We start from the raw sequence: 26,079 nt of genomic DNA, 5'->3' as shown, positions 1-26,079 counted from the left end.
TCACCCCGAATCACCCATATGTTTGTGGGTAAATGCCAGGATATCCGCAGCTCTGCCAGTGCCCTCATAGACCACCACTGGGACAGCCGGGCTGGCCCTGACGTACTCCCACACCATCAGGATCACACTGGGGCCTCCCTCCAGCACCAGCCCCACTATGGGTACACCTTGGCCCATTCCTGTGGCAAAACACACCTAGCCAGTTATAAACACGTCCCAGTCACACACACAAAAGTCAAAACATACGGGAAATAAATACTTATACATGGTTGTGCTGCTATTGCATTGATTGACATTTGGGGAAGAAGTAAGTCAGATGGTTCAATGGAGAGGAAATCATGCCTTCACCATCGGTAATTTGACTTATATCTTTAAGAATTTTAGAAAACTTCTTCAAAAGGTCCATGAAAAACTACCGAAAAAAGCATTGAGAAGAAAAAAACATCCTTCTAAATATCCCTCTTTCCTTTATAATAGTTGTCACATGCAAGAGCATTTGAAGCATGTTCAGTATCCACATATTTACCAACACATACAGAAAAGTAATCAGGAATTTCTTCAGAGACTCTTACAGCAGCAGGGCACATTTTTTTAAAAAAAACAGAAATTAATTTCAAGTACAATGCAATAGAAATGAAAGTGAAAGCCTGACTTGCAAAAGCTCATAGTAAGAAAATAGAAGAGTCCAAATAAGAAGCTCTGTACAAGAACATGCTAAAAATTGGGTTGGTTTCTAAGTTTGTCAATTCAGTATTGTGAGCAGATAGAAGAAGCAACATCAACATCATAATACTAATGTCTTTTTAACATACCTCAAGATTTGAATGACTAGGTAAGAGTGAACTTCCACAAACAATTAGTACAATCTAGTGCATAAAAGGAAATAATTGTCTATGTAATAAATATTTGTTTAGTTATTTCTTTACTGTAACTCATTTACTCTATAAATAAATGGTGGAAGTTATGCAGCCTGTCAAATGCTGGCTAAAGGTTTTACTTTTGCAACTTCTTTGTTGATGTACTTGAGGAGGTCACAGGCTTGCAAGAGTGATGAGGGCAAAAGTAGTTAACATGGTAAAAATTAATTCCATTGAATGTAACAATCTTTCCATCTCACAAAATGATGGGGAAGTCTCTAGCGGTGAAATAGCTACCACAAAAAACTGTGAAGTGAGCAAATGCTCAATATTTACTAAATAAACAGAGTCATTTAGATGCCTCTTCAACAGACAAACCCATATGCAAGTTCATACAAATGCATAATGCTTTATAAAACTACTGTCTTTTTCATTTTCCTAAGTTTTAGAGTTCAAGACATGTGCAATTAATTAACAAATTAACTTCAGTGACAGCTATGGCAAATCAAGACGTACAATATATAACATGAAATGTCAAGTACCTCCCATCTTTTAGAACAGGTTTTTCTGTCACAAAGCTAACCACAGCAATACTCACTTGTGTGTATTTTTTGAAGTGATATGTACTTCTCCAAATTCCTCCTGAGCATCATTTCATTCCCATACTTGCCTACTGTCCCATCATCTGCCATTAGAAAATGAGAATGCATGCTGTTGAGCGTACTCAGCTTGCTGAGTGGGTTACCAAGAGTCTGGTACAGGCGAACTACCTGAGAAAACCAAAATAAAAATGTCCTCAAGGAAACCAACAAAATTCGACCATTTATGTTCCCTCACTTGTGTGTATTTCTTCATCACAGTGTGGCTGTTCGAAATTCTCAATCATGCTTTTTGAGCTACTCAAACATTTGATTCTTAGCATTTTATTCTTAACAGCAACAAGCCCATAATTACTACCTCAGAAAACACTTCTGATTAGGTTTGCAATCCTTAGAGTCACTGCCTAACATTCTTTGCAACAGCTAAAACACCATGGCATAGTTTCCCTGGATTGTATTCCCATTAAAAATATGTGACCTCACATTTATGAGGAATGATTGCACCTTACTACTTGAGTGCTTTTAGACACTTGAGTAGGTTATGCCCTCATATAAAGTCATAGTTTGTGAATATAAAATAGACTGTGAATAAAATAATACGCCTATTAATTGCTTATTTGTGTACACTACTAACCTGACTGTTCATTCTGAATCTTAATATAGAAAAACATAATTTACAACCACAAGAGTTGCTTACATAATTACAAAATTTTAAAAATTAATGGCAATTTCCTGTAAGAAATATTTTAAAGCTATTCTTTTATTCATAAAAAGCAAAATACAGTGCCTCAACCTGCCACAAAATTCTGTTGCTGAGGAAAACCTAACCCTGTATTACAGTGAAAAAAATATCAAACTAGTGAAGTTAATCTAGAAGAAAATCAAGTATCAAGAAAATTCTAACATCCCATGAACATGAAGACTTTTATTATTAAAATGCATTCAACTCACATCTTTTCCAACGAGATCACTCTGATTCTCAATGATACCCCAAGGAGGAATCCCAATAGCACAGATCTTTCTCAGGTGTGGTGAGGCACGGCCTTTCAGTGCATCCCCCACATGCCTGCACACTCCTAAACAGATAATCAAATGATAATTTTTTTTCTATATTCAGAGACCTGCTACAGGACACCGAGAAAGGTTTCGCACTATTGAATTTATACTGTAGTTATGTTTCTATGAAAACTAAAACATCATGCCCAACTTGTGTACTTGATGTACACTTCACAGCTCAGGTGTAATGTACCACTGCTTCAAACTCAGCACATATTTCTAATTAGCAATATTCTTACATGTTGCTAATGGTGCTTTTCACATCCATAAAAATTCAGTAGTTACATAAATGCAACAGAGGACAGTTCTCCTGTAAGATCACCAGATTGAATAATAATAATAGCTAAAGAAGTAAAACTTTCGGTTCCACAGTTTACTGACCTCTCTTGAGTTTTTGAGAATAGTCTGAAGGGATTTCCAGCTACTAATAGTCTAATTAATGGATTATCCTGACTAAAAACTTTATCAATTATAAAACACAAGTTAAATTGGGCTTTGAAAATTGTTTCAAGAATACTAATCATAGTCCACAGAACCTAAATATTTTAATGAAGCAGATAAATTTACTGTAAATAAATTCTGGCTATATGCAATGTTTCTTATTACATTCAGGACACTCTGCTCTTTAATTAAAATACTCAGAATACCTGTCAACAGTAAACTAACATGATCTCACTCTTTGAATTATGCACTGCTCTTTACACAAAAACAGCTTCATTTTGTACTAATATATCACCAATTTTCAAACAATTTCACTCTATTTCACCTAAATGTACATGCTGTTATGCGAGGAAAAAACAACACCAAAAGCAAAGAAAAATAATTACACTACCGCTGTTGATGCCCTCTGTAATTATCCACGCTCCTGTAGACTCAGCTGCCATCACCAGCCCTTTGCTGAAAACCTGCTTGACCTTTGAGGGGAGCTTGAAATTTTTAATGCCTCCATGAACAGAAATCACTAGCTTTGGCAATTCCATCTGCCATTCTTTAACCATCAGGTGCAACAGCTGATCCAAATTGCTATCATAAGAGAGTCTAATATACTGGAAAGGAAAGTAATGGGTGAAATAAACATTTTTTAAATACTTCAGGAGAAGAAACTGCAACACATTACAAAGATCTAAGCATTAACATCCTGCAGATCTTGTAAAGGTTTAGAGCTGTTATACTACCCTAACATGATAGCACAAAAATCATGTGAGCAATACAGACAGCATATCCCTAATCACAGTGAAGTTCATACATAAAAATGTACACACATTTTAATCTGGTTTACTTTTAGATTCCCCTGTCCTCTTAAGACAATAAATTTGACATGCATCCAATCCAATTTTTGCCATTCCTTGTCTTTCTTTTCTTATGGTGAAATTACAAAAATAAGTCAGACATTTAAACACAGCACTTATTACCTTGGCATGGTAAGTGTGGTCTCCATCTTGAAAATTGATTGTACCAAAAGCATCTGTTGGACTCATCTTTGTGTGTTTTTGCACAGACCATTCTCCACCATCACTCTGTGAACCAGCCTGATAAGCAGGCCAGCTGTATTCTATTCCTGGGTGTTCTCCAATCAGCCGTCCACAGCAACACCTCACGTGAAAAATACAGAAATTATTTTATATCAAACTCGCATTCAGATTTAGGATCTACATGTGAATAGCCCAAATAACTTCCTGCAAAGAAAAATGCTGCAGTTGTCTCACATGGAATGCAGTAAAAACTAACTGTGTGGGAAAAAAAATGTAACAATAACAAAATAACGTTGAATTATATCTTAATTATGTTTAGTTGGACATAGAATTTGTTCTTTACCTGAGGAGCACTAATATCAGTTTTGGGGGTTGGACTACAGTCTTCAAAGGTCCCTTCTGATCCAAACCATGCTGTGATTCTGTGTGATTCTGTAACAGTTTGAGAGTCCCCTACAGAAGTTCTGACCTGAGCAATGCAGTTTGGCTTTACTGGTCTTTTATGCTTCTGTTCAGAGCAAAGCTGTAGGACACTGAGGTTTGCTATGAGTATTACTACCAGTTAATCTAAGTACTAAAGAAGGATCTAGGAGTTAGCCTCAACAATCAGGAGGATAATTTCAGGGTGACCTTTATATTAACCCTTGGAAGCCAGCGAAGTGTATATACAAAACACATGGATTGAAGTGCAGTACTGAGGGAGATTGTCGTGGTTTGGGTATCCTCAGCTTAATGCTCCCACTGAGACTCTCCAAACCACACACCGCTCACTCACTCACCCCTTTCTCTTCCCTTCTCACTGCAGCACACTGGAAAGAAGGACTGGAGACACAGAAGGTAAAGATCCCAGAATGAGTTAAGAACAATTTACTGGAAACACCAGCAGGATAAGAGAAGGAACAGTAACACCAACAATACTAATAAGAGATGGCGCAAGAAACAAACATTTCACACAGAAACCCCTCGACCTGACCACTCTATGCCAACCCAGAAAGGACCTTTTCAGGACATGGTATGACTCTTGGGAATAGTCCTGTCAGGGCCAGGAGTTGGACTCAATGTGGATCCCTTCCAACTCAGCATATTCTGTGATTCTTCCTGGGAGATTCCCTTTCCCTCACACCCAGCAGTGATCTGAGGTGGTAGACAATAACCCCTACATCCTAGCCATTCCCCTCCTGGCTACTGAAAAAAAAACCCCTGTCCTGGCTGGAATGAGGACATTTTCCACCCCTTATTCTATTTCATCTACCTCATGAAAAATCATACACCTTCCAATTATATACATACATAGATACATACAAACAGATACATATACACAGGCTTAGGTATAACCATAGTCAATAGCTGTCCCTCCAAGATATCTGTAGAGTTCACTGAGCCCATTGCTGTGGTTTCTGTCTGTCCTAGATGTCTTCCAGGGCAGGAGGGCTGGTGTGCTGTGAGGCATCACAAGCTCATGACCAGTGTTTCTGGAGCAGCCCAGACTCACTGTCCATGGTAGGTATGGCACACAGTGCCGGTGTCATTCCAAACAGCACACACACAGTTCAACATTATAGACTGTTCTCACTCAAAAACCAAATCCCCTTCCAGGTACACATCATGTTTCACAGTCCCTCTGTGTTATCTACCAAGTGTACCCAGGTCATTGAACAAAAACATTCCCATGGGTGGGCCTGCCTTTGCTTGAGACAGGACTAATCCAAGCTGACTTCCCAAACATATTCCTCATACGCACCATGGGGACTTTATCCTTTTCTCCCCTTCTACAGTACAAGGCTTTGACTGGGCAGGGCAAGCTCAATTTGTAGAGTCTCTGGTATTAGCCAACAAGATGACCTTCCTAAATGCAGATCCCAATGTTTGAAGGTCCAACCATCCATTGATTTCAGAGTGGTTTTAGCAGTCCTTTGTATCATTCAACTTTCCCAGAGGCTGGTGCATGACGGGGAACATGGTACCCACTCAACACTGTGCTCTCTGGACTAGGGGTCTATGGAATCCATCTGCCAGGCCTCTCCATATTTATATATTTTAACTGTCCTCCCCCATACCACAGTGGCTTTACCTACTTGGTCTGCTGGATCACAGTGCATGTTTCACAGTTAGGGATCACTTGGGAAATAAAGTCCATGATGAAGTCCACCCCTCACTCATGAGTGCATCTGTACTGCTGCATCTCTTCCCAGATAACCTGAGGTGTCATGGGTCCAATGAGCCAGAAATAATTGGCTGCCAGTGGAGGTCCACCTGAGACAGTTTAATCTTGGCAGCCCAACCCACCCGTGCACTGTCGTGACGTTCTTCAGCAGCCCCACTCCTGGTGTGTGTGGATCTGTGTGTATACATGATGTGCTTTTACAGCCAGTTAGTCTACATATGTCTTTCCACAGCTGAGCAGCCCAGATGGGTTTATCTTTTCACTGCCTATTTATCTTTTTCCACCACTCAAGCCACCCCTACAGAGCATGTGCTACCATTCATGAGTTAATATAGAGGCAGAGTGCTGGCCATTTTTCTTGTTAAGTGATATCTAAAGCCACCTGGATATCTTTCAGCTCTGCAACCTGACTTGATACATCTTGTCCCTCAATAGCTTCTGCAGCCTTACACAGAATCACACACAGAATGACCAGGTTGGAAGAGACCTCCAAGATCATCAAGTCCAACCCATGCCCTAACACCTCAACTAAATCATGGCACCAAGTGCTACATCCAGACTTTTTTTAAACACATATAGGGATGGTGACTGCACCACCTCCCTGGGCAGACTTTATCACCCCTTCTGTAAAAAACTTTTCCTAATATCCAACCTATATTTCCCTTGGCACAGTTTAAGGCTGTGTCCTCTGGTTCTGTTGCCTGGAGAAAGAGACCAACCCCCACCTGATCACAGCCTCCTTTCAGGGAGTTGTAGAGAGTGATGAGGTCACCTCTGAGTCTCCTTTTCTCCAGGCTAAACAACCCCAGCTCCCTCAGCCGTTCCTCACAGGGTTTGTGTTCCAAACCCCTCACCAGCCTCGTTGCCTCCTCTGGATGTGCTCAAGCGTCTCACATCCTTCCCAAATTGAGGGCCCAGAACTGGACACAGCACTCCAGGTGTGGCCTCACCAGTGCCGAGTACAGGGGGAGAATGACCTCCCTGCTCCTGCTGGCCACACCATTCCTGATACAGGCCAGGGGCCATTGGCCTTCTTGGCCACCAGGGCACACTGCTGGCTTGTGTCCAGCTGCTGTCACCAGCACCCCCAGGTCCCTTTCTGCCTGTGTCCAGCCCCACCATCCCCAGCCTGTAGCACTGCAGGGGGTTGTTGTGGCCAAAATGCAGGACCTGGCACTTGGACCTATTCAACTTCATCCCATTGGACTCTGTCCATCCATCCAACCATTCCAGGTCTCTCTGCAGAGCCCTCCTCCCTTCCAACAGATGGACACACGCTCCCAGCTTAGTAACATCTGCAAATTTATTAATGAAAACTCAATACCCTCACCCATATCATCAATAAAATACTGAACAGACCTGGCCCTAGCACAGACCCCTGGGGGACACCACTGGTGACTGCCCCAGCTGGATGCAGCCCCACTCACCACCACTCTCTGGGCCTGCCCATCCAGCCAGTTCCTAACCCAGCACAGAGTGCTCCTGTCCAAGCCATGGACTGCAGCTTTTCCAGGAGTGTCCTGTGGAAGACAGGGTCAAAGGCCTTGCTGAAGTCCAAATAGACACATCCACAGCCTTTCCTGCATCCACCAGGTGGGTCACCTGGTCATAAAAGGAGATCAAGCTGGTCAAACACGACCTACCCCTCCTAAACCCATGGCTGGGTCTGATACCCTGGCCATCCTGTAAATAATGACACTCAGTATAAACTGCTCCATGACCTTACTGGGGTCAGGCTAACTGGCCTATAACTACCAGGATCGTCCTTCCCACCCTTTTTGTGAATGGGCATCACACTGTCCAGCTTCCAGTCATCTGGAACCTCACCAGCGAGCCAGGACTGCTGGTAAATGATGGAGAGCAGCTTCACAAGCTCATCTGGAAACTCCCTCATCACCCTGGGATGGATCCCATCTGGACCCATAGATTTATGGCCATCCAAGCAGCTCAGCAGGGTCTCTGACTGCCTCCTCCTGGATAACAGGGGACCATTCTGCTCCCTGACACCATCTGCCAACCCAGCAGGACAGCTGTCCTGAGGACAAGCCATCTTCCCACTAAAGACCGAGGCAAAGAAGGTGTTAGGCACTTCCACCTTCTCCTCATCTGCAGTTACTAAGTTCCTTCTCACATCCAATAGCGAACAAAGACTGGTCTTACCCTTCCTTTCACTATTAATATATTTGTAAAAACAGTTTTTATTATCCTTTACAAAACTTACCAAATTAAGGCTGAACTGAGCTTTGGCCTCTCTAATTTTTTTCCTACATGCCCTAGCAACCATCTTAAATAATTCTTGAGAAACCTGACCCTCCTTTCAAAGATGTTACATCCTCTTTTTATTCCTGAGTTCCTTCAAAACCTCGTTGCCCATCAGGTCAGATTTTGCCTCATCAGCTCATCTCTCAGGTCAGACTTTGCCTCATCAGCTCATCTCTCAGCACTCAGGGACAGTCTCTTCCTGTGCCCTCAAGATCTCTGTTTTGAAGCATGCCCACCTTTCCTGGACTCCTTTGTTTTTGAGGGCGGCTTCCTAAGGAACTCTCTGAATAAGTCTCCTAAATAGGACAAAGTCTGCCCTCCAGAAGTCCAATGTAAAAATCCTATTTTTGTTCCTCCTGATTTCACCAAATATCAAGAATTCTATATATAATTTCATGATCACTGTACCCCAAGCAGCCTCCAACCACCACGTCTCCCACCAGCCCATCTCTATTTGCAAACAACAGGTCTAAAATAATCCCTCCCCTGCTGGGCTCACCCACCAGCTGTGACAAAAAGTCATCCTCCACACACTCTGAGAACTTCCTGGGCTGCCTCTTTTCTGCTGTGTTAAGTTCCCAGCAGATGTCTGGCAGGTTGAAGTCACAAGAACAAGGGCTGGTGACCCTGAAACATTCTCCAGATGCTTATAGAATAAGTTGTCCACCTCGTCTTCCTGGTTGGGTGGATGATAACACACTCCCAGTAGGATGTCAGCCTTGTTGGCCTTCCCCTTAATTCTTACCCTCAGGCACTCAACTTCATCGTCATTAGTTTCAATACCCATGGCATCAAAAACCTCCCTAATATAAAGCGCCATCCCTCCACCTCTTCTCCCTTCCCTGTCTCTTCTCAAGAGCTTGCCACTCAGTGCAGTACTCCAGCTATTCGAGTCATCCCACCACATTTCTGTGATGGTGACTACATCATAGCTCTGCTGCTGTATACCATGGTATACATGTATACCATGGTATACATGGTAAACAAGAAGAGCCTCCAGCTCTTCTTGTTTGTTACCCATGCTGCTTGCACTGGTGTACATGCACCTCAGCTGGGCTGCTGATTTCACCCCTAACTCAGGTTTACCACCCTTGGGCCTGCTTCCAGACAGCCCAGCTGCATCCCCTTCACCCTTCTAACCTAGTTTAAAGCACTCTCAATGAGTCCCAGCAGTTCATGAGCTAAAATCCTTATGCTCTTAACACAGAGATGGAGTACATCCAGTTCCAGCAGGCTACATGCTAAAAATGTTGCCCCATGGTCAAAGAACCCAAAATCCTGCTGATGACACAAGCCTTGAGGCACTTTTTGATAATGTAGGCTCTCCTATTCCTTTAATGGTTTTTCTCCACCACCATTAATGTTTTTTCTCCACCACCAAAAGGACTGAGGAAAAGACTACCTGTGTTCCTGCCCTATCAACCACTTGACCCAGTGCCCCTGGTTCAGCTGCAGTTGAGTGACTGCAGTGTCTCTTGCTTTGCTTTCCTTGTCCTCCTCTTGTCCACCTCTCTGGAACTGCCACAGCATTTCTCCATAATATATTTTATCATTTTGACAGGGTCCTGTAGTTGTGCAGGGGTGAACTTCCAAATCACTGGATAAGTCTTCCAAATACTGGTCCACATCCCTCCACATTGCATGCCACCCATGTCTGTCCACCCTTGTGGCAGAACTCTGAATAACCCTCCCCAGAAATCTCTTTCTTGACTCTAGCTGTGGTGTGGACCATACTGGGGGAGCTGGCAGACTTAGCAACAAGAACACTGTTTCCTCAATATCTAAAAGTATCCAAAATTCTCCAAAGCTGTTGTAACAGGAGAAAAAGGGGATGAAAACCTGGAGAAAATCATCTTACCCATGTCTTGATATGATTACTAATGGAGTCCCAAAGGTAGCACCCAAGAGAAGGTTAGGAGAGCAACACTGAATACAGATCACAAATGACCTCCATTGCCCTCAATGCTATGATGCCATAAGCTGATATCACAAAATAAAGGAACAAAGCATTCTTGATTCTTCCCCCTACTTAGAGAAAAATCATTTTAAAGAGCACATGTGGTAGCATACATGGTGCTGGTACCACAGCCACATGAACAGACCTAGTAACATTTTGAGCAGTGCCTCCATACCTACAGCAACAAATACTGAGAGCAAAGATGTTTCCAACCAGCTCTGCCCTGATCAGCTGTTATCTCAGCTCTTCCTGCCACTCATTAGGTGCCAAAAAAGACTGTCATGTTTTAGGAAAGGTATTCCATGGTTTGGGAAGGACGTTGAGGCACTTGATCGTGTCCAGAGGAGGCAACGAGGCTGGTGAGGGGTTTGGAACACAAACCCTGTGAGGAACGGCTGAGGGAGCTGAGGTTGTTTAGCCTGGAGAAAAGGAGACTCAGAGGTGACCTCATCACTCTCTACAACTCCCTGAAAGGAGGTTGTGGTCAGGTGGGGGTTGGTCTCTTTCTCCAGAAGGCAACTGACAGAACAAGAGGACAGTCTCAAGCTGTACCAAGGGAAATATAGATTGGATATTAGGAAAAAGCTTTTTACAGAAAGGGTGATGAAGTACTGGAATTTTCTGCCTGGTAAGATGGTGCAGTCACCATCCCTGTATGTGTTTAAAAAAAGACTGGATGTGGCACTTAGTGCCATAGTTTAGTTGAGATTTTTGGGTTGGGTGGGACTTGATGATCTTGAAGGTCTCTTCCAACCAATTGTGATTCTGCAATTCTGTGGTTCCCCGGTTTGGTGTTCCCACTGAAACATGTCACACCACATACTTTGCCCATACCTCCTCCCCCTGTACTTTCACCTCTTGGGGCTGGAGAGGGGGACTGGAGGCACAAAAGGTAAAGATCATGGGTTAAGATAAGAACAGTTTGCTGGAAAGAGCAACCAGACAAGGAAATGAACAGTAACAACCAGCTGATGACAAAGGGCACAAAAAATGAATAATTCACACAGAAAGCCCCTGACAATAGACAAGACCCCACTACCTCTATCCAGAGGGGACCCCTCCTCCCCAGAAGAGATTCCTTTCTCCCCAAGCCTTGACAATGACCTGACTCAGTGAAAAACCTCTGGGTCCTAGTCAGGCCCCTGGTTGGCTTCTGCAAACAATTAACCCTGTCCTAGCCAGAAGCAGGACAGAAAGATACCAGAAACTCAGTTAGAATTGAAGGTTTGCATCTGGAATAATAACCCAGATTCCAAATTCAATCACTGTTCTCACACAGGCATCAACAGGCCTCAGTGTCTTCTACAAGACTAACTTCAGTGTAATTTATAGTGACAGCTGACAGTCCAGCTCTCTTTTAGACATTTCAGAAGTTAATATACCCTAGGAAATAGAGATAAATTCTTCTCTTTCCTCTTTTAAGAAATGAAACATCCTTCAAAAACCCAAATGCAGCGACTGTCTTAGGCCTCAGCTGTACTATTTGTCCATTTAGGGGCAGGTTATATGTAAACATCTGCGAGACTCTGGAGATGTGCCTTCCAAAAGAGAGTTTTCGGTGGAGATGACAGAGAACTAACTGGTGACAAAGAAACAGATTTTTAAAATACCAAGCAACCAACTAACCAACTAACCAAAACCAAAACCCAAAACAACCTGAAGGAGACAAAGGAGGTGAGCTGCACTAAGTAAGGCACTTCTTGATACCCAGAAGATACCATGAAATTAGGTCTGCACTCCATTTTTCAACCCAGACAAATTATATTTGGTTGATTCAATGCTCTGCAAAAGCAAATGGGAGAAGGAAGCCTCCTGCACTCTGGGAGATGGGGCCAAAGGTGGAGTGGCACCAACAGGCTGAGATGATGTTTGAGTCAAGATAGCACAGAGGCACTCGTTTCACACATCAGGGTGCTGAGGGAGGTGGTGATGCCCTTGTACAGCCAGATTCCAAGCTTGTGAAGATCAAGGTGTCCCCAGTGACTGGAGAAAGGCAAATGTCATGCATCAAAACAGGCAAAAGCTACCCTGTGGAACAACAGACCACCATCCAGCCATAGGTCTGAGGTAAAATCAAAGAGTGAGACCTCCTGGAGCCCACATCTGGACACATGAAGGAGGAGACAGTGACAGGAAACAGTAAGGAAGGATTTACCCAGGGTCAGTCCTGCCTGACCCACCTCACCGCCTTCTGCAATATAATGGTGGGGATGAGAGGAGAGCTTGGCTCTAGGCAGGCTTCTGTAGCTGGGCTGTGACATTACAGAGGGAGGGATGACAGGCTGGTGGGTGAGGACATGGCTGGGTGGTGGGCCAGTCCCAAGAAGGGTTCCTCAGGTCTGTACAGGGCCACTCCTGTTCAGCCTGTCCACCTGCAACCTGGAACAGGGGATGGGGGGGATGCACAGCCCTAGGGATGGGGCAGCTCTGGGACACAGGTACCAGTGGGCTAAGCCAGGGTCATCCATGTGCCTGGGCAGCAATGAAGTTCCTGGGATGGTGTGAGGGGACAGCAGGGTCCATCCCCTCTGCTTGGTGCTTCTCAGCCCCTGTCTGGGTACTACCTCCAACTTCAGTCCACAACACAGGAGAGACACCAGCAGGGTGGAGAGACTTCAGGGGCAGAGTGATTATTCTGGTGACACATGGTGGGATTGGAGCCCTCGGTCTCTGAGGAGAGGCTGTTGGACAGGGATGAGAGATGGCTTCAGGGGCTCCAACAACACACCCAGCACTGATAGGATAGGATACTGATAGGATGGGATACAGAAGATGTAGATAGGCTCTTCAGTCATGTATGGCAGGAGGGTGAGAGGCAGCAGCACAGCTGAAGCATGGGAGTCTGAGGCTGGAAATAAGAAGAAGCCTTTTTTCCAGGAGAACAACCTAGTGGTGGAGTCAGCACCTGGGGAGGGTGGGTCATCTTCATCCTTGGGGGTTTCACACAACTGAGTGAAGCATCCTCATCTGACCTCCCCGGCATACTAGAGACCATGTCCCTGACAGCCTGAGCTGCTCTGTGATCCTATGGATATATGGATGTGGATTGATACAAAACATCTTTGCAATGACTTGGCCTTTTTGCCTCAAATGCTCGCCAAGCTACCAGATAATGTCAGGACATCATCAGTAACATAAAAGCAGGCTACTAGAAAAGTCACACTTGGAGCAACAGGGGAAAACCCAAAGGGTTGACAGTGACATAAAAGTAACTGCAGGAGTCAGACTACAGTATCTAGTGCCCTAACAGGCAGCAATTTAGAAGCTGTGTCTAAAACTTATGCCTTAAAGGCAATACATATAGACAAGTTGCAAGAACATCTCAGATGTATAAGGATGGAGGAAGTTGACACCTCACTTCTGAATACTCATGAGTCCATTCTAACTGCTGTCTGGGATGTGTTTGTAAGTACTGCACAGAAAAGTAGAGACTCATTTCAGCTCACCAGGGGAGCGTGGACAAAGGTGCGGGTAAGTTACCCAAATTTGATTAGCAACTTCTAAATGGAGTAATTCTACTTAGAATTAGCAAATTAGTTGCATAACTCATTCACAAATTGTTTCCATTCACAAACTGCTCACAAACCTTGGAAGTTCTCTACAAAAGAAATCATTAAGAGATTTTATTTGCCTACAATATTAGGTCGAATTATAGTAGGCATCAAGTATATCCACATGATTCTTTGACTGGTGTGGAAAACTAGAGAACTCAGAAGGCCCAAACCCTGTTTCATTGCTGATCTAGTAAATACAATATAACCAGTCATAAGAAATATGAAAATATATGGAAATTATTTGTCCTTGTTAGGAACAGAAAAATTCTCATAGAAGAAAGCTCTCTGTGCACCTTGAGATACTCAAGAAGACAAGAAGAGTTAACATTTGGAAAGTACATTTAAGGGCTGACTGAAATATACATTACATACCCACACACATTCTGCAAACATAGACCAACAAACTCGATTCATGTTAATCTAAACAGCATGAAAGTGATCAGCAAAAACTGAAAGAAAAGACTACAAGATGAAAGACATACAAAGATACAGGATGTCTTGACAGAAAAAGGTGAAAGAAAAAAACAAATCCATTCAATGAAGTGCACATTTCCTGTTTCTCTTCCTCTGTCTCCTGCTGGTGTACTCACATTTATGCAGGTAAACTGTGTTTGACCAGGAGGCTGATTTGGTGAAAGCTACTCTTGATTTGGTTTTCCACTTCTGTGGGTTAATTTTTGTCCTAGTGGTCTTCCCAGACTGATTAACAACATGCTCACTCTGAGGGGAGTGAGGGGGAGAAGCACAGAACTGCTGTAGTCTGGATTGAGATGAAGTTAAACTACTGTATTTTGAAGGACAGTGTAACTTTAGTTGCAATGCCCAGGTGAGTATCTGCAGGTAAGCAGGCATTAAAACACTTCCTGCATTTCTTCTCTTGGAAGACCTTCAAAAATTTCTTAATGTCTACTCTTCTGCTCTAAAGCAAGACATACGTGAGACTACTCTCTTAGAGGGAGCTCACACCTTCTGAAAAGAAACATACATCAGTTGCCTTACAAGCTGCCCATCAGCCCTTTACAGTGATTTGATTTTGAGTGTAACTGATTTACTCTTTGTAAAACATAATTCTTGTAAATCTTAGAAGCAAAACAAAATGTGAAGCATAATGAAAAGGCAGATAATCATGTTAACACAGATCATGGGACTACTTGACACCAGCTTGCTAGTCATCAGTTATTGCCTCAGCCACCAGATGCCATTAACACAAAACAAATTGAAGTTGAACTTTTTGTTCCAATAACTGATAATGTATTATCATAAATATGCAGTACCAAAATGTAATACTATCTGAATGACAAATATTGGATCAAAAACAACTAATTAATACAGGTCAAAAAAATACAATTTTCTTGAAAAAAACACAATTCAAAAGCACCAAAGTGATGAAATTTTTGTTGTTTGTCTTCCCAAAAGCTGAGACTCAGAATTCTCACTGGAGAGAAGGTGAAAAATCTTTAAAAAAACTATTATTAGGAATGCTTCTTTTACCCTTTTTCTTCTCCCTTCATTTTCTTTTTCATTCCAAAATTCTCACTGTTTTCTATTGATATAGACTCACTATTCCCATATGATCTGGGATATAGCTGGAATTTACTCTTATTTAAAAACACATTTCTGCCTTTCATTCCTCAAGAGGAGATTAAAACAAAATCATACACACAAGGTATTTGGGTAGAATTTTCTGTTCCAAATAAACCAAAAGTTATCACACATTTATTCTACCTATATTTATGCTAAGCATTCTCCAGCACAACCCTAGAAAAGCTGTTTTCAGCTTAAGCAAGATGGATATTTCTCTTGTCATTGCTTCTTTGATTAGGATTGTCTATTACTAGGTCACTATAAAATTAGTATATATATATTTATGCACTCTTACCTGATTAAATTCTGGCACACCTGGCATCCTGCAGGACATCTGTGGTAAAAGGTGGGTAATTAACATATGCTTGGGTAAAATAATACAGCTTTAATGCTATTCTTACAGCATCAATTCAACAGTGAAGGAATTCTCATCAACAAAACAAGGCTGCCATCTCCACCACTAACCCCTGGAAAAAGTATTGGATAACCTCAGTGATTTGTTTGGTATTTCACAACTCAGACTCTATGTCAGATATGCATTTCATAGATTAATTATCTATCTTGCATATGCTACACTATCCACATGATCAAAATTACAAGTTTACATTCTCAGAACCTGATCTCTTCACATTTGTTCAGGCCACACCATCCACTAGATATGCAATACAGAATGCCAAGTCAAGTTTGCTTCCTCAGGGAAGCACAGGTTGAGGATTTGATCTCCTTTCTTACTCTTCTTTTCTTACTCTTTTCACACTCTACACCAGTATGATCAGAAATTCCTGTACAGAAGGCTGTGATTAGCAGCAGTAATTATTCTGAGGAAGGGGGAAATGGTGCAGCAGTAACTGATTGTAGCTCAGTCTCTTAATTGGATACCACACCTGTTTTTGTTACTGAGAGCAACAAATCTAAAAAACATAGTAAGGTTAACTGCTGCCAATTTCTAATTCAAATGAATAGTTTCATTTAAACCAGACTGGGGACGGGATCCATGAAAACCCAGAGACCAGCAGTCATTGACTCTAACATTGAAAAACACCATCCAAACCAAACACACAATGCCCATAAAAGGTTATTTTGATTTTTTTTTTTTTTTTTAATTAATAGAAAAAAGAGAAATTCCTTGTTTTACCTGTGTGGATCTTTTGAGCTGGGAATAATGTGCACACATTCTCTTTTACTGAAGACCTCTTCGATCCAAGATTTGGGGGGCTAAAAAGACATTTCAAATAAAAATGCATTCCTGAACTTCAGAGCACAATGTCAAAAAATTGCGCTGTAATGACAATTTGGCCAGTATATAGATAACTCAGAACTATTCCATTGTCTTAGGTGTAGGACTACAGCTCTGAACAGTCGTAGCCCTTCACCTCCAAGTTTTACAGGATCTCCCAAGATCAATATTTAAATTTATTGCCACCATGGAAATTTAGATATTCTGTCAAACACATGTGCAATAGAGCAAGTGGCAAGGATGAATCAAAGTTGCTTTTAAAATTGCACTCTCCTGCCAGAAGACTAGCAAACTGCAATTTTAATAAAGCTGTGTCCAAAAAAAAAATAAAAAAATAAAAAAGGCAAGATTTTCAATTTACCTGAAAGAAAAGGTTTAGTCCTTTCATAACTCTTCACAGGGTCAAGAACAGATACATTCTGGTTACATATTACTGAACTAGGTCCAGAGTGAAGTGCAAAAGCAGGGACCTAGACCTAGGACTCAGGGCGCACGGCAGATGGGCTTTCTCCTCTGCTTCCTGGTATGCTGTGTCAGTGATGCTTGTTACAGCTCAGAAAACTGAACAGCCACTATAGCACACAGACTTATTTTTCTTTTTCAAAGAATCTCACTGTAAATCTTTGAACCTTTCTCTTCAGGTCTATCAGGATCAAATTCCCTGAAAGGAACAGTAATTGTTGGATGCTAAGCTTTGAAATCTCTGTAACTTCAGTAATTATTCTTAATTTTTAAAGGTAAAGTCTTCACTTAGTATGTAAAATTTACAGCAGAATCTTAATATACATTTCTTAATCTAAGGCTCTACTTAGGTTCTTAGACTCATTGTATCATCAGGAAAAGGGGTTTGAAATGTCATACTTTTTTACAGTCATCCATGACTTCATCAGGGCTGGGCAAGTAAAAATGAAAAGAGAAGACTTCTGAACAGCAGACTTTTCTAGTCTAGCTCTTGATTCCTAGTTTTGTAGAAGACCTCTGTAGCATGCACATCTCCTTTCACAAAACTCTGACTAATGTTCTGAAACTGTCATAATTTAATTAAATTTCAACAACAAATTAAAATGTTTCCTGTCACTACAGTGAGGTACATAAACCTCAGCCATCACTGACACATATCCTTTTCACCATCAAATCCTAAAGGAGACAAAAATACAGCTGCTTTCCTCCTGGTTTTCCTCTAAAGGAGTCCTGAGACCTTTGTTTGGGAGTTTTGGCTTCTCCTTTCTCACCAGTCTGAGGATTAGGCTTGCTGCTTATAATTCCCTGCCACAGAAGAGGCTTTGGAGATTTCTAGACTGATTTAGTCAATGGAGTGGCAAGAGTTTGGCTCTGAAATTTAAGGCACATGAGTAGTTTTTAGAAAATTGCTTTTAATCACTTTTCCAATATCTTTAATGTCTGAGATCCTTGCATAATATGGTATTAAAGGGACACTGTCAGGTCAAAATGTTCAAAAATTAGGGGTTTCCAGAAGTAAAGAGGGAGATCAGAGTGTAAAATATAGGAAAACACACACACACCACCCATTTCTTTCAAATACTTTCTGTTGAGCAGTGAGAGCAGACAAAACCTAAAAACCCAGCCTAGCACAGAGGTGCTTCAAAATGCAGGAGGGCTATCAGCAAGGAGAGCAACTGTGCCACCACCTCACTGGGGTGGCTCACTGGGTGCCCAGAGCTTGGCTCACCAGCCCCCAGAAACAGAGGGACAGCCCTGTGATCCTCTGCTGTGCTGCTCCCCTCGCTGATATCACCCCCCATCCATCTAGCAGAAATGTGTGAATGCCTCAATTTTTGCTTCTGCTTTCTCCTGCGTGAGCCCACACACCCCTCCACCACCACCCCTGCTAAGGCTTGCCCAAGTCAAAGCCTGTAGACAAACTCTGCTAAGTAGGGGGCTAATGTACATTCTTCCTGCCCTGAAATTAGCTTTACTAAACCAAGAGCTGCAAGAAACATTCAGCTCCTTCAAGACCAGACAATAAGCACTGTCCACTGGTCAAGTACCAAATTCAGGATAACTAGGCTAAACTGTCAATACAAAACAACAATCTTTTATTATCCTTATATGTACTTATGTCCTCTTCAGGGTGAAAGGCATAGATACACATTTTCTAATTAAACACCGTGCTGCTCTGGACACTGCTCAATTCCCTGCAAAAGAAAATTAAAAGGCACACATCTTCATGGCAGAATAATTTCATCCGCTATTGGAACACAATCAGTTTTTGGACAAAACAACAGCAATTGTTTTTAATGACACATTGGAACTCCAGACAGGTGCAGGTAATTAGAAATCACACAATGACTAGCCAGTTTACATAACAGGTTAGTTCATTTAGGCAAATGTACAAAAAGTACAGTTGTGCTGGAAACTGCAGAACAATCAAGTTGTAAGTAGCTTACTGAAACTGCAACAAAATTGTACTGATAACAGAGAAACACAGTGGCTTAGCCAACACAGTACTTGAAGAGCTGAAAAGTTCTGTCAAGAACCATACCTCAGCTCTGAATATACTCTGTGTTTAGTGAAAGCAGTACACAATGTCATTTTCCAAGAACTGGGTTTTCCTAAAGGATCTTAACTACTAGGGCCTGTATTTCTACATTGTTGAACAGGTTTGTCAAATTTTTAGCAAAAAAAATATAAAAGTTGTACATCGTATACAACTTTTATACAACCTTTTCTTACCCTCAAATTATTAAGTGAAAGCAAGCACCTTTTAAAAAGGTAACGCATAATCATCAGGCTGATAGAATTGCCTCAGTACTCAAGCATACAGTACCTGAAAAGAGCCTTACTGATGATGTCAATAATCAGAAACACCTGAAAGATCCAAACTGACTTTTAGTGCCTGTGAAGGAAAGTGGTACTACTTTCAGGTGTCTGTGAGAAGTCAGCATGGTGCAGTCTGTGACCAGCCTTTATTCAAATACATCAGAGGGGAGAAAAAACTTCCCCTTATTGCAGGTAGTGCAAGAATCCACTGCAAGCAGAGTGTGCTAAAGTATCTAAAACCCTTTCAAAATTAACTTCACATATAGCAAGTCACTTGCAGTAACATTAGATACCTGAAATGCAGCCAGAGTTCCTGTAAGCTACTACTCAAGACTATTTCACAAGAGCTTAAGCACACTGGTATGTCTTGAACCCTTCCTTACCCCTGGAAACTCTACATGGCTTCATTACCAACTGGTTATTGCCAGCATTAAAGAGATTTCCAACTTAACAGGCTGTCTCACATAAGCTTTTTGGAGCAGGAACTTTGTGGTTCAGCATCCACTCCATGCATGCTTATGGTATGAAGTAATGTAACAATTGATTGCCAAACAAAGAACACCACTCTGGGTCCACGTAGGGTAGAAGAACATTGCAAAACTCCAGGGCCACATGCAGTAAAATATGAACTCATGAGAGGTTTTCAATGACCTCTCAGGTCTTCTAGATTTTCCTTGTGTTCAGGCCACCCTGTCATAGGACAAGCACCTGGCTCTCTAAGACAGGCATGCTGTGGTTCCTCTGATCTCCATCACTACAATACATCTGTGAATCTGTAACTAACTGTCAGCTTTTGCTTCTCCAGTCTTTCTTACCTACTTCTTTGCCCTAGTGTTTGGGATTCTGCACATCTGTGGAAATACAGTTATAAGCAACTGAATTCACCATACAATTTTCAGCACTAAAATTCACTAAGATTTGAAAAATACTGCGCGAATAAATTTTGTTTGAATGCTTCCACTGTTCACCCGTCCAGACTACAGATTCAGTAACACTGAGATGCTTTTATATTTTCTTACTTTGAAGATAGTATATAATTTCAGGTCACAGTAGAATTTCTGTGATTATTTCCTAGTAACCAATTCAAACTCATCCACTAGAAACATATTCTTAGGTGCTCACAAATACAGCACAAACACTAACAGAAGTCACCTGTTCTTGCAGGATAAATGCAGGCCCAAATCAGGACAGGATTACAGAACCTCTTATAACTCATCAGTCATTCAGAAGAGAGATTTTAGGGGATTTTTCCTCAAAAAAAAAAGTAGCATGTTCACTTTTCAAAAATACATAAATTCAGTCTTCACTCAACAGAGTGCTACAGCATTTTCTTTCACAGTTAATCAACTGTACTTAAAAGCTAAGTAGGTATGCTTAAGTGATTTTCTGGATTAGGGTCTTGCATCAAAGGCTCATAAAACTGTTTCCACTATTTTGAACCCAAGTTTATCCAAAAAAACAAAAACCCTTTGGCTTTAATGGGCTTTCCTGTGTGATGCTTCTGACCCAGAGTAGACCACACAACACAACAAATACCAACATGTATACCAAGCAACAACAAAATGCAGGAAATACTAAAACCAAAACCCTCCTTCTGAAAAAACCTCCAACTTAACTCCTGGGCCACATAGAACCGTGAACTGATGGAAATCTTAGCTTAGTCTGGAATACTAGACCTTTAATTAGTTTATTACTTTCTATTTTTTAAGTTTGTTGACTAAGTAAGCCCTTAACATGCAATGTTTTAGAAAAACACATAAAAGAGCATTGCTGCAAGAACACAACCAGCTCAGAATGCAAGTGTTTGTGGAGGAAATCATGGTTTGCAAATGGAGGGGCTGAACAGACCTGTCCCTCTGCAGAGCCCAAGCAAAACCTCACATTAACACTGCTGCCAGCTGCCCAGGATTTTGCAAAAAAAAAAAAAAAAAAAAAAAAAAAAAAAAAATCTACAGAAGAAATCTCAAATCACAATTTACATTCCTTAGCTCTATCCTTGAAACAAGTCTCAAAAACATTCCTAGAAATTTTGTAGTGGCAGGAGATACCTGTGAATTGCTTAAAAACAGGTTTCCCCAACTGCAAATGCAAAAAGTCTCTGTAACATGGCACCTAAAGCAGGCCACTCCAAAACCCACTGTTCTAGAAGAGTGGTGATTGTTGACAAAGTTTGGATCTGACTGCTTCATAACTGTGGCCCATACACAAAGTAAAATATGTGTTAATGGATGATGACTACCACCTTGCTAAAAGCTGACATTTGGCTTACCTTGGCAATGTATACAATAGAAGACTGTATATCATCTCTTATAAAACCAGTTCAGTGAGCAGCATAAAATATGGATTATTGAACAAGTTAGTCATACATAAAGATACAGAAATACCTCTTCTAAAGATTGTAATTGATGGAAGACAATACAAATTGCAGAATAAATTATAGGAGGTGCCTAAAACATGCAGCAAATAAGAGCAGGCACCAGTAATAGAGGAAGAAATGGCAAATTAATGCAAACCATATTTTAAAACTATTGTAATTTTTAAATATAACCATGTCTTATTTTACTGTGTCTCTTTTGGAGACAAAATTTTCACAGTTTTTTTAATGGACACTCCTACTTACTAACTCCTATTTACTTATTGTCTTACAATATTTTAGAAGTCAGTCCCAAAGAAAGTAAAGCATTTGGAGTTTTTTTAACTGATTAATACAATATAATCAGAAAATGATAGATTTTCAAAGCAAGTTACATATCCCATATGAAATGATCTTGTTGTAATTTAAAAGTGAAAATACAGGAAGCCATAAGAAAATTATGTTTCAAATGTGTAATTCAGAAGATCAATACAATGTTTCAAGACTAATTCAGATCTCCACTTTGAAAGCCAGTCATAGGAAAGCAGTTCTTATTACGTGTTATGCACTTGATCTCAGCAAAGAGCTAATCAACTTGCTTTGTTTTAAAATCAGGTCTCACCTGCCTAGCACTGAGAAATCAGAGAGGTCAACCATCCATTGCTGAGACAAATGCTCCTTCATCAAAGGTTTCAAAATCACAGAGCACAAAGGTGTTCCTACTTTAAACCAGGAGGAAGAGAAGAAAAAAAAAAAACAAAACTCTTACAGTGAATATCAGAGATTTCTTTTGCTTATTTTATGTTTTCCCAACATAGGGTTTAATGTTGACTAGAGAGTTGACTCTCTAAAGGTCAGATATATCTAAAGTATCTGATGTGAAAAGCAAATGCAGGTTGCAAAACTGAGCTGGAGGAAGCATGAAGGGCCCCAGGAAGTCACACTTTGTTAACAACCTGCTCTAGAGGAAGGTAGGAATGATGACCATGAAGGTCTCTTCCAACCCAAATATTCTTTGCTTCCATGATTCTATGATGTGAGCATGTGACTGTTCACATCACTTATATCAAATTTCTTCTTTTTGTTCCATTGCTTGTCTCACATAGTAACAGTCTTCTTGGGCTTGACAGCTGCATACAGTGGCCCTTGGACACATCACAGGTTACAGAACTGAAACTGCATTTTCCAAAGAAAGAGCAAACACATCTTGGGTGATTTCTAAGGAGGCTGAAGGTATGGTCAGTCCCACTTCTGCATTCTCATCTGGACATATCTTACCTCTCTCCTTGGCTGCGGGCCACCTTCAAAAAAAATAAAAGCCTTCCTTTTCCATGCTGGCTCACAGTTAAATATAAGTCACATCATCAACCCATCAAACAATGTAGCTCCACAAACGAGCTGAAGGAAGAGACAACCATGGCCCCTGGGGACTGCAGGGACATCCTTGTGTCCCTCTGCCCCAGAGACCACCTGGGGCAGAGCTCTTGAGCTCTCCACCAGGCACCTTCACCCTCATGTCAAAGGTATATTCCACCACACCAGGTTTATCCCTTTCTTTATTCCTTTAGTGTTGCAACAGTGGCCAAAGTGGCAAAGACTCCCAAAGGCTTGTGTTTCCCCAGGGCCAGGCAGAAAGGAGCAGCTGTGATTGCAGTTTAAGCCAGGCTGCACAGAGTGACTTGGCAGCCATCAGCACTGCCCTCCTGGCACAAAGCTGGGCTGAGACAGCTCCAGAGTCCCAGCAGGAGGGCTGTGTTCCAAGGCACGCTTTCCTGTCCACTCTACCCTGATGACAACTCCTCTCCCTGGAGTGGCAGCCCCTAATGCCACCCAGCCTTCTGGCAGCACGCCCTGCTCACCAGAACAGCATGTGTGTTCGGATGTTCCCGTGAGCTGCACAGGTGATGAGAGAAGGACCAGAGCAGGGGCAGGGAGGGAGCTGTAAGGACAACAGACAGGATGAGCTCACTCTGAGGGCTGAGGGCGGCACTGCCACACAACCTTTCTGAAACACTGGCTGGCCAGCAGGCAGAGAGGTAGATGTATTTCATAAGCACTTGGGATGTACTAGTAGAAGCTTTGCTATGCTTCTTTGGGGGTGAAATTGCACCAATACAAGGTAATCAAATGCACTGTTTTATAGAACTGACAGGACTTGGACTGATCAAACCTGGGATCATCCCACCCCAGCCAGGCCAGTAAAACATTTATTTCTACAGCTTGACCTCAACAATGCAGCTTAAGATGATGCTACAGTCACAACAGGCTACCAACCCTTGAGAGATACCACTGAGTCCCAGTCATCCATGTGCACCCTCTAGCTCTACACGTTCACTAGGAAACACTTCCATGGTGAAAACATTAATTTTCTCACATCACAGAGCTGACACCAAGGTGCAGCCATGGTGCTTACCAAGCTCCAGACCACTATACCTGAAACCACTGAAGACTGGGAGGCAAGCATCTGCCCCACACTGTTCCTCTGCAGACCCTTCCATTACTGAAAGATAATACTGAAGAGGTTTGACCTCCATTCTCATCTCTAAGACTAAATAATTACAGGAAACCAAAAGCACCAATATTATTAGCAACCAAAGGATTTGTGATTTGGAAACTGAGACAACAATATGTCACATCACCAGTGGCTTTTAAAAACCTCTTTCTTTCTTTCTTTCTTTGACTAGCATTTATCAGAGTACATCATGACACCACCTAGCTTCTGTCCTGGCAAAAAGAACACCAAGAAACTACAGAAACTATTTTTAGATGCCTCATTCTGTTCCTATATAATGGGCAGAGGGTACTGTACAACTTAGAACATCATGTGCCAGCTGCTGCACTATGGCAGAGATGCAAAGGAATGGCAGCTCTAAGGAAGGGATGAAGACAAGTGCTTCATGCTACCTGCCTTTTTTGAGATTTAAACTGCCCCCGTGAAAGGGGCCTCTATTTTTCAGCTGGGAGGTGAAAGTATGACCACCTCAAAAACAAGGGAAAGTGTTAGAGATGAGAATGTACAGCAAAGGAATTGGAAATTCAAGTCATACAGAGTGGATCACAAGGTTTTACCTAGAATGTATGTTACACAGTAGTAAGTTTATATATTACAAGAATCAAGGAAGGTTTACATAGCATTTGATAGAGTCAATCTGTAAGGAACACAAAGGGAAGACCAAAACTTGCTAAACTGTGACCTCAGCATCTTCTTCTTGTGCTATGTACCATCCAAGGAGTCTCAAACTCATTAGTGCAATTCTCAAAAAATTGGATTACCCTGCTTGAACCTAACACCTCCCTGGAGAGCACAGAAAAACCTATAGATCAGCCTGCTGGAGAACACACCTGCAGGGATACCCCTTTTCACTTAACATAGTGCTACTAAGTAAAAAATAAACTTAAGATAATTTGAACCACAAAAAGGAGGAAAATATTAATGTAGGAAAATAGGTATGAAGTAATGCAATAATTTAAACAGATTTTTCCTCCTGGAATAGTTTCATTTAGCTTCCACAGGCCAGATTAGAGCCACACTGTCAGACATGGTAGATGGGATGCAGCAGCCCAGCATGGTCTGTGCCGCCTTATTTGTAACAGCAGTCACATTCAGCATAGTGCTGACAGCAGCCTGAAGGGACTGACCTTCCATTCTTAGTGCTGAGTTTCCCCATGACATGCTATCCTGTACTGCAATCCCACCTTATAGACAACCCAGCACAATTCTGGCTTCACGGCCACTAAAACCTGTTTTCTATTATTCAGGACACCTCCCAGTGTGGTTATGCAGAGGCAAACAAGAACTCCTGGGGAGAATGGAGGAGTGACACCCTGCAGTTCCCAGGCCCACAAAGGCAATCAACACGTACACAAAGTTGCGCTGGCCCCAGAGGGACCTACGCTCTTAGGTGCCAACATCAATTTTGAAAACTGAAACCCAGGCACATAAATAATTTACCAACAGCCCAGACTGGAGGACTGCCTGCACTGCATAATCATGTGTATTCCTGGACGGTCATGTTTATTGAAATCACATTTTCCTTTACAAACAGTAGACATTTCAAACTCACCTACCTCCTGCTCTTTTAAAGCTACTACATGGCATTTTGCCTTTCACTGGGAGGGTCACACTGGAAAGCAATAACAAGTAACAATAATCTGCTCCCTGTTCCTATAATATAAAAACAAAAATAAAAAATGTGACCATGA

The 26,079-nt window shown here is 41.8% G+C and overlaps 1 protein-coding gene across 1 annotated transcript in view; it reads right to left on the bottom strand.

The window, feature by feature from the left end:
• Nucleotides 1-26,079, bottom strand: part of LOC117243691 (transient receptor potential cation channel subfamily M member 6-like) — a 38,476-nt gene continuing 12,397 nt past the window's right edge. Inside the window, exons 3-9 of the mRNA XM_033520300.1 lie at nucleotides 16,641-16,720; nucleotides 15,801-15,839; nucleotides 3,925-4,105; nucleotides 3,345-3,558; nucleotides 2,408-2,532; nucleotides 1,456-1,627; nucleotides 1-179 (exon numbers count right to left, since the gene is read on the bottom strand). Coding sequence (XP_033376191.1) covers nucleotides 1-179; nucleotides 1,456-1,627; nucleotides 2,408-2,532; nucleotides 3,345-3,558; nucleotides 3,925-4,105; nucleotides 15,801-15,839; nucleotides 16,641-16,720 — 990 coding nt within the window. The remainder of the gene's footprint in view (nucleotides 180-1,455; nucleotides 1,628-2,407; nucleotides 2,533-3,344; nucleotides 3,559-3,924; nucleotides 4,106-15,800; nucleotides 15,840-16,640; nucleotides 16,721-26,079) is intronic.

Source organism: Parus major, chromosome Z (assembly GCF_001522545.3).
Source record: "Parus major isolate Abel chromosome Z, Parus_major1.1, whole genome shotgun sequence".
NCBI lineage: Eukaryota > Metazoa > Chordata > Aves > Passeriformes > Paridae > Parus > Parus major.
This window is presented reverse-complemented; position numbering and strand designations above follow the sequence as displayed.